Source organism: Lucilia sericata, unplaced genomic scaffold, assembly GCF_015586225.1.
Source record: "Lucilia sericata isolate MDLA Ls3-8-SP2 unplaced genomic scaffold, ASM1558622v1 Contig002095F_arrow, whole genome shotgun sequence".
NCBI classification, from domain to species: Eukaryota; Metazoa; Arthropoda; class Insecta; order Diptera; family Calliphoridae; genus Lucilia; species Lucilia sericata.
Window position 1 is genome coordinate 2,607 of NW_023995945.1, and position 17,748 is coordinate 20,354.

Below are 17,748 nucleotides of genomic sequence, written 5' to 3' on the forward strand. Positions count from 1 at the left end.
CACAAAATCTTTATAAGACACAATTAGATTTTTGTAACAAATAAAATTTATTAAGGTTTTAGAATTATGTCGTTTATTTCCAAGATATAAGAGTCTGTAAGATAGTTTGAAAGTATCAGAAGAAATACATTTAGGTCACCTTTAGACTTGTAGTGCGCTTCTGTTACAGTGTCCCTAGCGGTTAACCAACTAAACTACCGGAGGCTTTAATTTTTGTAAAAACATTTTAATCCTATAATTATTTCGTGAACTGTAGATGCCTTGTTTGTTTTTATGATAACATTATACACACACTTATTGTTGGAAGAAAATTATTAATTTGTCGAACCCCACAGTCAGTTTACTCAGGAGTCTTGAATAATTAATTACAAATACTCGGTTAATAAAATATAATGTTTTAGTTTAAAGTTTTTAATTGTTTATTAAAATATTACTATTATTCAATATAAATATAAACAAACAATTTTTAAAAATATGCCTTCGACTTGCAGATTTGATTTGAACAAACCAAGTGCTATTTATTTTAGTGGAGAAATAATAGCGGGTACTATTACTCTAAGCACCACAAGTGACAAAAATGTAAGAGGTGAGTAATACAAAAGCGATTTTTTTTAAGAAATTCAATGTCAATATGTATTTCATTATAAATTTATGTACATTTAATTTGTATGTCTAAAAGAACAATTTTTTTTTAGAAAAACAATGTAGGTACTTTAAGAGTTTTTATGTGTCACAGAAAGAAAAAATAACGCAAAAGCGGGCGAAATAAAGACTAGCTTATTCAATTGGGCATAGCAACCGTCAGTAAAACCTTAGTTTGATTAAAGAAGTAACAGTGATAAATTACATATATACCGTTCACCAGAAACAGAGTTTCATTCGTATGAAACTTGTTTTTGTGGAATTTCGCGGTTATATTGGTCAGCAAAGAGCGTTAACATACTTTTTGAAGGGGATCTTATATGGGCGTAGTATTAATTATGGTCCGTTTCTCATAGAACTTAGTAAAGAGATTTCTGTTGACATAAAATTCACCGACCATATGATACCCAAAAAGGGATTTTCTAAATGAGGGGTTATATGGGGGCAGGAGGTTAATTTGGTCCTATCCTTATAAACTTTGATAGAGGGATTTACGTCTATTTATGCAGAATATCATCATGATATTTGTGTCTATAAGTGAATTTTGACCATCAAGTCATTTTCTGTAGGCGACTTTGATAGGTTCAAATGAGGAAATCAGTAGTATCATTAAGACTTATATAAAACTAAGTTTTGGCGATTTTTTAAGTGATACAAGAACATTTAACATATTTATTAGCTCAATAGCCCTATTCGGGGGTTAAGAGGTTATGGGGCTATACGAAATAATGGTCCTTAGGTCAAAAGAAGAGTATGTGTCAAATTTCATCAAATTATCTTGAATGGACACACAGGCGAATGGACAAAGCTAAATAGACTCAGAAGTGAATAATCAACTCCGGAAGTGATTCTGAGCCGATTGGTATACTTTAAGGTGGTTGTAGGACCAATGTTTTTATGCGCTACAGACATCAGAACAGACGTATAATACACTCCCCACTATAGTGGTGCAGGGTATAACTATACTGACATTTTTAAGTCAGTTATATCATTAGAGTAATTTTCTGAAGAGGACCTTACATGGGCGGTAGGATCCATTATGTACCGATCGTCATAAAATTTTGTAGAGAGATTTCCGTTAATATGTAACTCGTTTATGTTAAATTATACCATCGTTTGTGCAGCCAGTTATGAGCCTTAAAGTCATTTCCGAAAGGGGATTTCATACGCTAGGTAGGGTAAAGGGACCGATCCTCATAAAACTTGAAAGAGAGGTTTTGAGTCATACCTATATTGTTTATCTTGAGTTTTATGAAAAATTGGTAATGTTATCTTCATGCCCGTAATTAGCGATAAAGTAATTTTCTGATGGAGTTGAGAAGGTTCTATTAAAGACCGATCTTCATAAATCTTTGTAGACAGATTTAGGTACTTATAAAACTTGTTTAAGTCGAATTTCTATATGTATATCATTTTTAAAAGTTAGTCTTAAGAATTTCAGCCCTCTAAATTTTTTCATTCGGTCCCACCCTATTGAAGAAGAAAATGGCCAAATCGTGTTAGAATCTATTGAGTACCTCGAATATACATTAATATATAAGTTTGTGGGTCTTACAATAATATTTCAATTTATTACAAACGAAATGACAGAATTAATACACCACCCATCAGGGTATAAAAATATTTGGAAAAATTTTCAGCTTTTTAAAGTTTCCCGTTGGGAACGTATTGTCATTTCAGCGGATAGTCGGACGGACGTGGCTAGAATGTTTAAGAATATAATGAGGACCCAAAATGTATTTTTAATTTTATCAAATGTAATTTATTGAAATTTCGAAACTTATGAGTCAACCCCTAAAATATTTCTAATTGTACATTTTAACCCTATAAGTTTATATTGAAATCAGAAGTCTGAATTTTTTGATGAATTGTATGACTCATACTTGTATCGGATAATTATTATCTTTTAAGAACATGTATGAATGAGTAATTACAAAATTATAAATACTTGCGTAACTTAAAGCTATAATTCATTAAAAATCATTATTAGTTTATTGATACTTAATATATTGCATAGAGAAATACAAACAAGTTAAGCAAGATCTGAGTGAAATTCATCACCGACTTCAAAATAAACAAATCATACCAGTCAGAGTAGATTATACTAATGAAAAATATTTCTTTCCTTTTATTTCACTTTTAGATGTCAGCATTATATTTCTAGGCGAAGGAAAAGTCAAATGGGAAGAATCTGACTCTACAACAAACAGCGATGGAAGCAGTTCGACTAATACCACCTACTATAAATCACATGAAGTGTATGTCAATAATAGTACAATGGTACATGGTGATGGAGTTCTACCAGCTGGTACACATACCTATACATTTAATATACCGCTACCCTGGGAATGTCCCACATCCTGTGAGGGCAAATATGGTCATATACGTTATGAAATATCATTAAAAATTAATCGATATTATCGTTTCGATAATATCTATAAAAGGCCGGTGACTATAATAAAAACTATTGATTTAAATTTAAATCCAGCCTATAAGGTAATATCAATTCTCCCCTTAATACAGTGATGCCAGGAGATTTTTTTCAGAAATCCCTACGCTTATGAGAAAAAATCCCTTTTTTCCCTACACCCACTTTTTATTTTCCCTACATTTTTCCCTACACTACTTTTTTCCAAGTTTATCTTAAAAAAATACAAAAATAACATAAAAAAAACTAAAATATTAGCTCCGTTTTATAATATACATATATATGTATTTTTTTAATTTTAGGAATAAAATTTCTAGAATTTAAATTTTAAAATTTTTTTCTTTCAATTTTACATCATACAAATCTTCCAACCCTGACTCTTCAGTTAAGATTAAAAAACCAAGACAATTGAAAGATTTATGGCAGTATCACGATTCGATGTTAAAAATTTATTTTATGTGCCCCCAACAAAATAATTTTCATAAAATAATTATTTTAAATAAGGTTTACTTTTGCGTTTACTTTTTGCGGTTTACTTTTATAAATTTTCAGAACATTAAATCTATATGAAAGATTTTAGTATGTCGCATGTTTTGTAGACCTCAGTTCAAGAAACCCGAATTTTGGATTATGCCAGTCTTGTAGAGATATGTAGGTACATATATTGTAGAAATTACAAGCGGAATTTTTACTAACGATACACTTAAAACTGATTTCATTTTTAATTTTAAAGTTTAATACATGAAAGGGTATATTTTTAGCTGTTAAAAACTATGAAATTGAAAAATCCCTACAATTTGACAATAGTAAGAAATCTTTCCCTTTTTCCCTACACGTGAAAATTTTGAAAAAAATCCCTACAAAAGGGAAAAATCCCTACACTTGGCATCACTGCCTTAATATGAAACAGCAACATGAAATAATTTTATTTTCTTCTATTCTAGATACCATTGGTTTTGGAGACTATTAGTAAATTATGTTGTTGGCCCTGTACAAAAGGTAAAATATTTTGTACTCTACAAATACCATATGGTGCCTATGCTCCTGGACAAACTATTAAATATGCTCTACACATAATGAACCAATCGATGAGTGACACCCAGGGTTATTCTATAGAATTTACTAAGAAAATGATTTTTACCGCAAAGTCTCCCCGCCGTAAGGAACGTACTTCCAAAAATACTTTAGTTTCGAGAACATTTAGTGAACAGTGCTTGCGCTTAACTAATCGTATTATAGAGGGTGAGATGTACATACCATCCACACCGCCGACCACTCCAAGATCTAGTATTATATGTGTGGAATATAAATTAAAGGTTACATTGTATTTACCCGGCTGCAGTTCGAATGCAGTCATGGAAATGCCCATAGTTATAGGTACTATACCATTGCGTGAAAGTTTACCAGCTAATGAGACTGTAATGAACGTTCGTGTGGAACCAGTTATTCCTACTGCTCCCGAACTAGCGGGAGCTGAAATAAATAGTATTGATGACGATTTGCCACCAAGTTATAATGATATAAGTAAGTTTCATAGATAAAATGTCTTATTATCTAGTATCGAAGAACTTGATTTATTCCAATTTGTTTTTATATTTAGAACCACCCTCATTTGAAGAGGCTACCCGCAGTAATTCTCCTTTTATTGATACTGATGTGGACGCCAGAAATCGTATAGTGGGTTTTAGACCACTATATCCCATGTATAATGTGCCTTATAATGAAAAATAAATGCCTTTTTTACTTAAGACAAATACTTACGTTAATACAAATATAATATATTTTGATATTTTTGATACGCTATTTTTTTAGTTATGCCAAATTTTTATATTTTAAGATATATATTAAAATTATACTCAGATTTTAACTGATATAAAAATATATAAAAGATAATTTGCTTTTCTCTTAAACTTTATTTAAACTTACTTATGATTACCGATTGATTGTAGACCAGTCCGTGGTCTGAAGCGTTGGTCAACAATAAACAGGTTTATTTTCGACCAGTCTATAGAATAGCCTTTATATCATTCTATAGTCTTGACATAGACCAGTCTATAGTCTTGATTATAGTCTAGTCTATAGTCTTCACTATAGTCCAGTCTATAGTTTTGAGTATAGATTAATCTAAAGTCTTGAGAATGGATCTGTCTATAGTCTTGAGTATGGACCAGTATATAGTGTTGAGTATAGACCAGTCTATTATCTTGACTATAGAAAAGTCTATAGTCTTAACTATAGACCAGTCTATTGTCTTGACTATCGACCAGTCTATAGTCTTGACTGTAGGCCAGTTTATAGTCTTGACTATAGACCAGTATATAGTCTTGATTATAGACCAGTCTATAGTCTTGATTATAGACCAGTCTATAGTCTTGATTATAGTCTAGTCTATAGTCTTGACTATAGTCCAGTCTATAGTTTTGAGTATAGACCAGTCTATAGTATTGAGTACAGATTAGTCTAACGTCTTGAGTGTAGATCTGTCTATAGTCTTGAGTATAGATCAGTTTATAGTCTTGACTAAAGACCAGTCTATAGTCTTGAATACAGACCAGTCTATTGTCTTGACTATAGACCAGTCTATTTTCTTGACTATAGACCAGTCTATAGCATTGACTATAGGTCAGTCTATAGTCTTGACTGTAGACTATAGGCCAGACTATAGTCTTGACTATAGACCAGTCTTTAGTCTTGACTATATACCAGTCTTTAGTCTTGACTATAGACCAGTCTTTAGTCTTGACTATAGATCAGTCTTTAGTCTTGACTATAGACCTGGCTATAGTCAAGACTATAGTCTTGACTGTAGACCAGTCTATAGTCTTGACTGTAGATCAGTCTGAAGTCTTGACTATAGACCAATCTTTAGTCTTAACTATAGACCAGTCTATAGTCTTGACTATAGACCAGTCTTTAATCTTAACTATAGACCAATCTATAGTCTTGTCTTGAACTGAATGACAAAAAATAATATACTCCCATCATTTTTGATAGTGCGTAAAAAAATTTTTCAACAAGTTATTGGTAAATATTTAAATTAATCTACAATTAGACAAAAAATCACATAGGCTTAGGTAAATTCTAACGTGACATCATGCAAGCATAACTGGGTACGTTAAACAATCGCTCTCAGGCACTTGCATCCGAGAGAAAACGACTATAGACTGGTAAATTTTTTACGCGGAGTTTGACAGTATCGTACATACAAAATCGTTTACGTCCAAAAACCCAAAAAATGTTTTAACATTCGTACGGGCTCTCATACCCATGTACAAATGTGCCTTGACTCGCACATAGTTTACTGCTCTTAACATTTCCAATTACTTCTCCCTCTCGTTCTCTCAATCACTCTCAGAGATAATTAGTAAACACATACATTTTCTCTATATTTCTGAAAATTTCGGAGATAGCATATAAATTTTGTAAATAAACATTTATAAATAAAACATCGACAAATTTAACAGCAAAAAGTATCTGTTAGATCAAACGTTGGGTGACTTATTTTGTTTGCTGTTTATTAGAAATTTAGTATGAATTAATTAAAAAAAAATAAAGACAAAATGTTAATGCTAAATAGATTATAATTAAAATAAAATAAAATATCTATACAAATTAAAAAACTACCTAATAAATACTTATAATGCCTTCAACATGTGAATTTCAATTAAACAATCCCAATGCAGTTTACCATAGCGGTGACACTGTTAGTGGTGTAATAGTTTTAAAGACTACTTCTACTAAAGGTGTAAGAGGTAAGTAGCAGATATGATTTTTTTATAAAAAATGAAAAAAAAAACAATTTTTTTTAATTGTCTTACATTAATGTTAAACAAAACATTATTCCCTAACTTACTTACCAAAGTTCAATGTTTAACCTTGAAAAAAACAGAGATTTTGGCATTTTTAAATGTCTTTGGCAGAGATGTGCTCTGAATATGAATATGTTATCAAAATTTGATCAGAATTATTTTGGCATCAATGAGAGCGCTGTTATAGATTGATTTGGGATAGAGTAAATTTATAAATTTACTCACAGAATTTGTTTGTTTTTAAACAAACTATGACCATATAATACCCTACACCAGTTATGAGTATATATATATATATATATATATATATATATATATATATATATATATATATATATATATATATATATATATATATATATATATATATATATATATAAAAGTTATTCATTATGATATTAATGGTTATAAATTAATTATGGACGTTTAAGTCATTTTCTAAAGGCGAGTTTTTATAGGGCCTAAGGTCAAATGAGGGCTGATTATTACAAAAATCGGAAGTGATAATAACGCTTTTACTTAGTTGTGCCGATTTCTGAAGTTATGAGCTAATAGTCCAAATCGGTAAATCTGGTTGTATGGTCAGTAGACTTTTAGCGTATGGTCCAAATTTAATCAAAATATATTGAAAATTCCGGCCTGTGCTTTAGGGACAAGGTTTACATTAACAGCCAGTCGGACGGACGGACGGACGGACATGTATTAAGTGCTGCAGGTCCAATATTTTAGGTTTCTATCAAGTTATAGATGTGACATAATACTTATATCAACTATAATAATTTTCTATAATTTTAGATATAAGCATAATTTTCTGCGGTGAAGGAAAGGTAAGTTGGAACGAAACGGAAAGACGTAGAAAATCAGATGGTACTTATAGCAATCATACGGTTCAATTCAAATCAAATGAATTATACGTAAACAATAGAACAGTTGTGCATGGTCAAGGAACATTGCCTGCAGGAACTCATAAATATACATTTCAAATTATGCTACCGTTACAATGTCCCACTTCGTGTGAGGGTCTCTGGGGTCACATACGCTATGAATTAAGACTTAAACTAGATAGACCCTTACGTTTCGATAATGAGTTTAGTAAACCGTTGAGTGTAATAAAAACACTAGATTTAAACTTGAATCCAGTATTTAGGGTAGGTAATTTTTGTATATAACCAATTTTGATATAATTAATATTTGTAATTCTTTTTTAACCTAGATTCCCATTCAAAATGAGGATATTTTCAGTTCCGGCTGTTGTTCCTGTTCGGGTGGTACTATTAATACCAAACTTACTATACCCTTTGGTGGCTATGCCATCGGACAAAGTGTTAGATACTCGATATATATTCAAAATCAATCTATGGACGATATTGATGGTTATAAAGTAGAATTCATACGTAAACTGTCCTTTACTGCCCATACGCCACATCACAAAACCCGAGAAGATAAGACAGTTTTAGAAACAAAATCATATAGTAAACAATGTTTACGTTTGACTACATGTATTTTTGATGGTAATATCAATATTGTGTCTACACCACCCACCACCGAAGGTGATGGTATAATACAAGTAAGATATTATCTAAAAGTAATTTTAAAAATGTCCGGTTGTACTAGCAATAATACTATTAAAGTACCGATATTTATTGGTACTGTACCACTAAGAGAAAGCATGACGCCCATAGAACCATTGGAAAGTGATCGTCTTATAGGTGTCATACCCACAGCACCTGTATTACCTTTCGATGACCAAAGAGGCAATGATTTGCCACCAAGTTATCAGGAATTAGGTAGGAATGATATTTATTTGAGTGGTAAAAAAAAAATTAATATATTTTTCTCTTTTTATATAGGTCCTCCCTCTTTTGAGGAGGCAACACGCAGCAGCTCACCTTTTATAGATACTGATAAAAATGAACATAATCGTCATATTGGTTTTAGGCCATTGTATCCCTCATATTCCCAAAGTGATGAATGAGTTTGTACTTGTGTGTTCGAATATAATATTTGCAGGGCATATTTTTAAATAAAAAAAAACATATTTTTACAACATTTCATTCACTCTGTTAGTCATTTAAAGTTCTAACCTTAAAGTCTTTACCTTAAAGTCTTTTGGACGGATCATTATGAAAATCGGAAGTATTTTCATTCATTTAAAATTAAGTTGAGCTATTTTTTACAAAGATATATACACATTTAATATAGTTATGAGCTATAAAGTCCTAATCGGTAGGTCCGGTTGTATGGAATCAAGTTGAAATAATGGACCGATTTCAACCAATTTGAACGGGATAAGAGCAAGGCATTGACATTTATGTCAAATTTCATCATCTTGAAAATTGGAAACTGTACATGTATGGAGGGAATGATGTCCGTCCTTCCATTTACATTGTCCGTCCTTCCATGTAAATCATTAAATCTATTCATGATACAAATCGATCGATATACTTTATTTCAGGGCGTTACAAGCATCAGCACGAACATATAAAACTCTTCCTATTATAGTAGTTGAGAGTAGACATGGAAATCCGCAGAATTAAATAAATTTCTCAATAAATTTGTAAATCAAAAAAAAAAAAAAAAAACGTGGGAAACCCTTAATCTGGTCTCTTGACTAGTCCATTATTTAATCCAGTGACTAGCTAAAGAACTAGTCTATAAACGAATTTATTAGTTAGTCTATGGATTAATACAGTCCAGTATATTGCCTACTCTACAGATTGATCTATGGACAAGTCTGTGAACTAGTATATAGTCTAGCCTTTAGATTATTCGGTGTATTAGTCGATTGACTAATGTAATAACTTATAAATATGTACTTAGTTTATTAACTAATCTGTGGAGTAGTATATTGATAAAAAGTTAGTATATTGATAAGTCTATTAACTAATCTATAATGGTATATTCATTACTCTAGTCTAAATAAAATTTTCCTGACTAACTAGTTTAGGATGCATTAGTTCTATATTAAAAACTATGACTATTGACTAGTTTATATTTTTGGAACTAGTGTATTTATTATTCTATGATCTACTTACAAAAAATTACAATAGTATTGAATTTTCCATCCCTGATTTCTTACTTCTCTCGCAGTTTTTCTTTACAGATTTCCTCTATATTTATCATCTCATAGGGTAAATTTGGAAGACACCATATGGATTCTGTAAATAATCAAAAATACACTTTAGTGACTATAGACAGAAAAAAGTCTTAGAAATTAGTAGCAAACAGTATTTATTAGATTAAACATTGAACAATGAAGAAAATATATATTTTTATCTGTACATATTTACTGCCAATGTAGTTAAAAAACTATTGTTTAAATAATGCTTTAATACAATTCAATATATAAATAAGAAAAAAATACAACTAAAAATGTCTACAACTTGTGAATTTCAACTGAATAATTCCAATGCAGTTTATTATAGTGGGGATACGGTTAGCGGTACGATCGTTTTGAAAACTATTTCTCCCGTAGTTGTAAAAGGTTAGTAAAAACATACGATTATCGAGATATATACTCACATATGTATGTATGTATTTCTCCCGTAGTTGTAAAAGGTTAGTAAAAACATATGATTATCGAGATATATACTTACATATTTATGTATGAAGAATATTGGAGAAACATTTCTTTATCATAAAAATTTTATTGGTTAACCTTATATGTATGTATATTAAAACATATTGATAATATACATACATATATGATGTTTTTCCAGAAATATGCCGCATTCTCGTAATAAAACAATTTGTCTGATCTTTTGGTTTGTTCGACAATTTTTGTTCGTTAATAATTTCCACTAATTGTATTTAAAAGTGTCAATTTAGAAAGTTATCGGATGTACATCTTCTAAAACAAATACTATTTATTCTCTAATTTTAGATATATGTATAATTTTTCGTGGTGAGGGTAAGGTAAATTGGAGTGAAACAGAAAGAAGAAGAATATCAAATGGTACATACGGAAATCATACGGTTTATTTCAAATCAAATGAGCTATATGTGAACAATACTACAACTGTGCATGGACAAGGAACCCTGCCTGCAGGAATTAATACATATACATTTCACATACTTCTACCGCTGCAATGTCCCACCTCGTACGAAGGACGCTGGGGTCATATACGCTACGAACTTAAACTAAAACTTAATAGACCTTCAGATAACGATATTGATTTTAGTATACCTTTAAGTATAATTAAAAGAATAGATTTAAATTTAAATCCTGCTATTAGGGTGAGTTTATTATTTAAAAGAATATCACCTATTGAAAATTAAATTGTATACCTCATATATTTATTACAGATTCCCATGGAATGTGAAGATATTTTCAGTCCCTGTTTTTTGTCTTGTTCTAGTGGTAGTATTAATACCACTCTAACCGTTCCGTTTAGTGGCTATGCCATCGGTCAAACTGTTCAATATTCTCTCTATATTAAAAATCAAACAATGGACGATATTTATGGTTATACCTTAGAATTTATACGCGATATAACATATACAGTCCGTACGCCTCATTACAAAACACGACAAGATAAACGTATTCTAACAACAAAATCATATAGTGATCAATGTTTACGTTTAAGTACACGTTTGTTTGAGGGCAATTTTAATATAGGTTCTACACCGCCCACCACCGAAAATAATAGTATTATAAGTGTACAATATACATTAAAAATTGATTTAAATATTGATAATTGTTCGAGTGATAATATCATAACTGTGCCAATATTTATTGGCACCATACCACTAAGAGAGACACCAATAGATGTTATTGTAAATGATCCCATTATAGGTGTGGCATCGCAGAATGTTCGAAGAGGCAATGATTTACCTCCAAGTTATCAGGAGTTAGGTAAGTATAGTATTTGTTTATAAGAAAAAAAAAGTTAAACTGTATTTCATTCCCATAGGTCCGCCCACATTTGAAGAAGCCATACGCTGCAACTCACCCTTTATAGATATTAATAGAAGTGATCATAATCGTCATGTTGACTTTAGGCCATTGTATCCCATGTATTCTCAATCTGATAACTAAGTTACCTCATATTACTTAATATATTTGAATATTATCAGGTCTGTCACATAATTCCATTCCGATCGAAAAAAAAGCAATTCTTTCGGAATGAAATCACTTATAGCATATAATGTGGAATTGGAATTTGTCTGTATTTAACGTTTTTATCTTAAAGTTTTAACAATATGAACGTTTATTAAGCTATGTATACAGGGTTGTTAGATCAACGTTGCAACAACGTTGCCAGTAAAATATGCAGAAAATGTCTAACAACAGTGTCAACTTGCATGTTTTGTCTTGCAACATTGTCAGTAATGTTAATTTTGAGTTCACACGATTGTTAGACATTTTATGCACATTTTACTGACAACGTTGTAAGATCTGACAACCGTGTATCACAGTTTTTAGAAACATGAAAAATGTTGTGATAAGCTAAACAGAATTGATATTTATACCCTACACCACTATAGTTTGGAGGGTATTATGCGTTTGTGCTGATGTTTGTAACACCCAAAAAAAAAAATTATCATACACCTACCTTAAAGTATACCAATCAGAATCACTTTCTGAGTCTGTCTGTCCGTCCGTCCGTCTGTCTGTGTGTCCATGTAAAGCTTGTGGGCACGCTACACGTCGCAATTTTTAAGATAATTTGATGAAATTCGGCACGTACACTTCTTTTGGTCCAAGGAGGAATGGTTGAAATCGGTCCATTATTTCACCTAGCGCCCATAACACCCGATCCCTCGAATAGGGCCTTTGAGCTCATAATTATGTTAAATGTTCTACTATTTCAATAAAAATTGGCAAAAGTTAGGTTTACATAAGTCTAAATGATACTGCCGATTTTCGCAATGATCGGGCCTCATTTGACCCTAGCCCCTTCAGAAAATGACTTCAATGTTCACAATTCACTTATAAACACTAGCTTAAATCTATCCACCAAATTGTATGGCTTCTCTCAGTAAATCAGTAATTCTTCAATAAATTTGGAACCAAGGATAATTTCAACATAAATTCTTTATCATTGAAATTTAATATTCGTAATTGGTGTAGGATATCATATGGTCGGCAACGCCCGACTATAGTTTCTTACTTGTTTTTGTTTGTAAAGTTTCTTTTTTATTTTGAATAAAAATATATAAAACCAAAAGTTTCTAAATTTTTGGAGTTTAAAAAATCTTATATGTAACAGAGCAGTAATCTTTTATACTGATGTTGTCCCATTGGCAAAGATCTAGGTTATTAAATCTTGGTCGAATAATTGAAAAATTTACTGTTATTTGGTGTGCTGATTCCGAATATGGAAATAAAAAAGTAGTCCTTCCTACTGGAGTCCCAAATATAAAGTTGCGAATAGTGGCCGGCTCCGTCTCCGTTTTGAAAAACAGTCTTTATTCTTAACTGTTATGCATATTTTATATTAATCTTTTTCAGAATATACCATTTAAGATAATATTAAACATACGTCTGAAGGTTCAGTAAAATCGAATAATATTAAACTCATAAACTGTGAAGGTCAAAGTAAAGCTATGCAATATTGGGAAATTCTCCTGAAACCAATATTATTTAGTTTTGAACCGATTTAAATGAAACTTAATACAAATATATGTATAATGAAATCCGGTATTTATGATGTCATCGACAAAATTTTAATTAACCCTTAACTCATGTCGAATTTAATTTGAATATCGCTATTAATTAATGAAATTAAATAATGTCTGAGCCATAACCTGTTATGGACCGATGAAATATGTTCAAGTTTATTTTTACCCTAATATCTTAATTTATTAGTGAAATATATACGTTCACGTGATTTTCGGAAGTGGACCTTACAATTACTTTTACAATTTATAAAATATCTTAAAATAATATATTTACATGAGTTTTAACAAAAAGTACCCTATAGCTGGAGCGTATTTAAGATTCGTCAAAGCCAATTACAGCACTTTTCTTAAAATGTCTTATATGTTATTACTCAAATGAATTATTTATATATACAAAATATTTGTATGTACTTGCCTATGGGAGAGACTATAACTGTTGCCACATCTTACAAATTTAAATGAGAAAATAACATACTAATTAAACATATACTAACTTCATATTTTTATTATAAAACTAAATGAATTTGTTAAAATTATGATATTTGGCGTAATTTTTAATTATTATAAAAAAATTACTTAAAATAAAATTTAATCAATAGTTATTGTTTATTGAGATTAACTCTGTTTTTATCAATTTTATAGCAAATGCATCTGGCAACTGTGAACTGTCAATGGAGGCATTTCTATGGTATGTATGTATATAAAATATCTAAAGGTTTAGTAACAAAAAGTATCTTGTAGAATGCATATTAAACGACGACGCATTTAAATTTTGCCGGTTGGTTATTTTCTGAACATATACATATATTGTTTCTGTTTTAATTAACAAAAACCAAACAACTGTTGACGTAAGGTCTATGGTAAATGGAGTAAATAAACAAAAATATAATTAAATAATGCCTTCAACTTGTGAATTTAAATTGAACAAACCTAATGCAGTTTATCAAAGTGGCGACACAATAAGTGGTGCAATTGTTTTAAATACTACCGCTCCCAAAGATGTCAGAGGTTGGCATAAATAATATTATATTCGATTTCTTATCTCCTATAATTTAAGATTAATTTTAAAGAAATTTCATTTCAAATATATGGGTTATTAAAATGTTGTCAACAATATTGTAATAAAATTGTAGAAATTAGTGCGGAATTAAAAAAAATTTCAAATATTATATTGTGTTCTAAGTATATATACAACTTCTTATAATTTTTTTTTTGTATTAAAAATCATTTGTCTGAAGTAAATTGAAACTTTTACCATATTTTCTGAATTTCTATTGATTATACCCTACGCCACTTTAATGGGGAGGTTATATTGGGTTTGTGCTGATGTTTGTAACGCACAAAACCACCTTAAATTATACCAATCGCCTCAGAATCATTTTCTGAATCGATTTAGCTATGTCCGTCTGTCTGTCTGTCTGTCCATCCATGTAAATCTTGTAGTCAAACTACAGTTCGCAATTTTCAAGATAATTTGATGATAACATATACGACACATTTGACATATTTCTTTCGACAAAAGGGCGAAGCTTATTGAAAATATTTCAGAATTACGGTAAAAATTACCAAAATACTTTATTATTAAAGATAGTCCTAATAATGAAACATACACACTGGTGTAGGGTATAATATGGTAGGTCATGACCGATTATAACTTTAAATTTTTAAATAATGTTCATAGGGTAGGGGTATAGGTACTCTTCCGAATCTGACATCAGGGTTTTGAGATATATTTAAACTTAGTTTTTGGCCATATTTGCATGGTTATAACCGCGCGAAGTCATCTTTATTTATAAATTTTTTATGTCATCCGAAAGTCTAACCTGTTGACTTTAAAATATCTCTGCTATATATTTATACTTTTTCGATATATCTTAAAGAGGTCTATGTACTGTTATAACGTCTCAAATGTGCTCAAAAACGAGAATGAACGAAAAAAAATTCAATTATCAGATTCTGAATCGGTATTAAAAATATTATTTTTATCTCATTTCAGATATATGCATAACATTCTATGGCGAGGCGAAAGTAAGTTGGAAAAAGACTAGAAGACAAGGAAAAGTGAATCACACTATTCATTATAAATCAAATGAATTGTATATCGATAACACTACAACTGTACATGGTGAGGGAACTCTGCCCGCTGGAATTCATACATATAATTTTCAAATAGCTCTACCATTTGAATGTCCCACTTCGTGTGAGGGTCGCTTTGGTCACATACGTTACACACTAACACTCAAACTTACTAGACCCTATCGTTTCAATAATATATTCAATAAAGTTTTAACAGTTGTTAAACCACAGGATTTAAATTTCAGTCCAGTTTTAAGGGTGAGTAGTGAAATGTTTTAATAATTTATTCCATAATTTTCTTTATTTCTACCACCTCTTAGATTCCTATTGAAACTGAGGACAACTTTAATTCCTGCTTATGGTTTTGTTCAAAGGGTAGCATTAATGTCAAACTTAGCATACCCTTTGGCAGCTATGCTATAGGTCAAATTGCCAAGTACTCGGTACATATACAGAATCAATCAATGATCGATATTAATGGTTACACCATATACTTTATAAGTAAAGTTACCTTTACTGCTCATGAACCTAAACACAAGACTCGTGACGATGAGACATCTGTATATGAAAAATCCTATGATGTTAAATGTTTACGTTTGACTACTCGAATTTTTGATGGCACATTTCCTATAGGTCCTACAACTCCATCCACTCCAGGTGAGAGTATTATAAAAGTGCAGTATCTACTAAAGGTGACCTTAAATATGGCGGGCTGTAATAAAGATAAGAGTATACTCATACCAATATTTATTGGTACTATTCCCATGAGAGAAAATGTGATACCTTTGGAAAATGATCCCCTTATTGTACCAACAGCACCTGCTTTAACTTTAAATGAGCAACGCAGTAATGATTTACCACCAAGTTATCAGGATTTGGGTAAGTATAAATATTTATGGGATTTGCAGTTTGCAAATATATATTAATCTGATTTTAAATTATTTTTATAGATCCGCCTTCTCGTGAAAATTTTAAGCAGTAAATTAAATTTTTTGTAAAATATAAAAAAAACAAGTTAGAGTGCTATATTCGGCTGAGCCGAATCTTAAATACCCTCCACCAGCAACTTTTGTATTAATACATTTCTAATTAATAAAATATTTGTAGAAATAAGTTTTCTCGTGTCTTAACTAGAAAAATCCCAAGATTTAAACAGCTTAAATCTACTACAATTCCAAGATTTATTGAACATTAGAAACGCCACTTTCATTTAAATTTTTATAGCGCCCTAAGATATGCTTTAGCGATATCTCGTATTTGCATGTATGCATGTGTGTGAAAGATTTAAGGATTTTAAAAATACATACATATATATAATATAGTTAAATACGGTTAAAGCGCTTTTAGGGGCAGGATCTAGTATGAGAGATATGACCAAATATAGACCGATCGTGAAAAATTTTTGAAATAGCATTAAGTGCTTTTTGCATTACAAAATAGTATTTATGAACAAAAATAGTATTTATTTATATCATTATTTGGTAATGAGTTATGTGCCTTTAAATGTTTTTCTGAAAGGGACCTTGTATGGGAGCTATGATTAATTATGGATCGATAGGAAAACAATTTCACAGTATATGAGCAATATTTCTGCCAAACTTTATATGGATATCTTAATTTAGTAATGAGTTATGTGCGTTTAAGTGATTTTCGGGAGGGGACCTTGTATGGGAGCTATGACCAGTTATGGACCGATCGGAAAAAAAAATTATCTGTAATATTTCTGTGCATATGAGTAATATTTGTACCATATGGGTATCTTAATTAAGTAATGAGTTATGCGCGTTTAAGTGATTTTCGGGAGGGGACGTTGTATGGGAGCTATGACCAATTATGGACCGATCGAAAAAAATTTCACAGTAATATTTCTGTGCATATGGGTAATATTTGTACCAAATTTTATATTGACATCTTAATTTAGTAATGAGTTATGCGCGTTTAAGTGATTTTCGGGAGGGGACCTTGTATGGGAGCTATGACCAATTATGGACCGATCGGAAAAAAATTTCACAGTAACATTTCTATGCATATGGGCAATACTTATACCAAATTTTATATGGATATCTTAATTTAGTAATGAGTTATGCGCGTTTAAGTGATTTTCGGGAGGGGACCTTGTATGGGAGCTATGACCAATTATGGACCGATTGGAAAAAAATTTCATAGTAA

The 17,748-nt window shown here is 30.8% G+C and overlaps 3 protein-coding genes across 11 annotated transcripts; all 3 read left to right on the forward strand.

Moving 5' to 3' along the window:
- Positions 1 to 330: 330 nt before the first annotated feature.
- LOC119613380 (arrestin domain-containing protein 3-like) lies at positions 331 to 4,925 on the forward strand. Its single transcript, XM_037969410.1, has 4 exons — positions 331 to 586; positions 2,786 to 3,138; positions 4,015 to 4,594; positions 4,671 to 4,925. The coding sequence occupies exons 1-4, from the start codon at positions 475 to 477 to the stop codon at positions 4,799 to 4,801; spliced, it is 1,176 nt and encodes a 391-aa protein (XP_037825338.1). The 5' UTR covers positions 331 to 474; the 3' UTR covers positions 4,802 to 4,925.
- Positions 4,926 to 6,516: 1,591 nt separating this feature from the next.
- Positions 6,517 to 8,928, forward strand: LOC119613377 (arrestin domain-containing protein 17-like). The gene is made up of 4 exons (XM_037969408.1): positions 6,517 to 6,822; positions 7,675 to 8,027; positions 8,093 to 8,666; positions 8,730 to 8,928. Exons 1-4 carry the CDS (start codon positions 6,711 to 6,713, stop codon positions 8,852 to 8,854), a joined length of 1,164 nt encoding a protein of 387 aa, XP_037825336.1. The 5' UTR covers positions 6,517 to 6,710; the 3' UTR covers positions 8,855 to 8,928.
- Positions 8,929 to 9,492: 564 nt separating this feature from the next.
- LOC119613371 (arrestin domain-containing protein 17-like) lies at positions 9,493 to 16,678 on the forward strand. Of its 9 annotated transcripts, none has more exons than XR_005232230.1 (7): positions 9,493 to 10,437; positions 10,763 to 11,115; positions 11,185 to 11,734; positions 11,793 to 11,955; positions 14,146 to 14,191; positions 14,245 to 14,363; positions 15,500 to 15,769. XR_005232230.1 is itself a non-coding variant. In XM_037969396.1 (5 exons), coding segments are annotated over exons 1-5 (1,062 nt in total). In that variant the 5' UTR covers positions 9,493 to 10,251; the 3' UTR covers positions 15,501 to 15,759. The 9 variants fall into 9 exon arrangements, 5 of the variants coding, with proteins under 5 accessions (XP_037825324.1, XP_037825323.1, XP_037825322.1 ...); XR_005232227.1 differs by having other exon boundaries at positions 9,493 to 10,363; XR_005232229.1 differs by having other exon boundaries at positions 9,493 to 10,363; positions 14,245 to 14,351; positions 15,500 to 15,755.
- Positions 16,679 to 17,748: the final 1,070 nt, after the last annotated feature.

Bases quoted from the DNA above. Each gene is read 5' to 3' on its own strand.
- LOC119613380 (XM_037969410.1), top strand. From the start codon at position 475: ATGCCTTCGACTTGCAGATTTGATTTGAACAAACCAAGTGCTATTTAT. The intron at 3,139-4,014 runs GTAATATCAATT...CTTCTATTCTAG, and splicing joins ATTTAAATCCAGCCTATAAG to ATACCATTGGTTTTGGAGAC. The intron at 4,595-4,670 runs GTAAGTTTCATA...TTTTATATTTAG, and splicing joins ACCAAGTTATAATGATATAA to AACCACCCTCATTTGAAGAG.
- LOC119613377 (XM_037969408.1), top strand. From the start codon at position 6,711: ATGCCTTCAACATGTGAATTTCAATTAAACAATCCCAATGCAGTTTAC. The intron at 8,028-8,092 runs GTAGGTAATTTT...TTTTTAACCTAG, and splicing joins ACTTGAATCCAGTATTTAGG to ATTCCCATTCAAAATGAGGA. The intron at 8,667-8,729 runs GTAGGAATGATA...CTTTTTATATAG, and splicing joins ACCAAGTTATCAGGAATTAG to GTCCTCCCTCTTTTGAGGAG.
- LOC119613371 (XM_037969394.1), top strand. From the start codon at position 10,252: ATGTCTACAACTTGTGAATTTCAACTGAATAATTCCAATGCAGTTTAT. The intron at 10,364-10,762 runs GTTAGTAAAAAC...CTCTAATTTTAG, and splicing joins TTCTCCCGTAGTTGTAAAAG to ATATATGTATAATTTTTCGT. The intron at 11,116-11,184 runs GTGAGTTTATTA...TATTTATTACAG, and splicing joins ATTTAAATCCTGCTATTAGG to ATTCCCATGGAATGTGAAGA.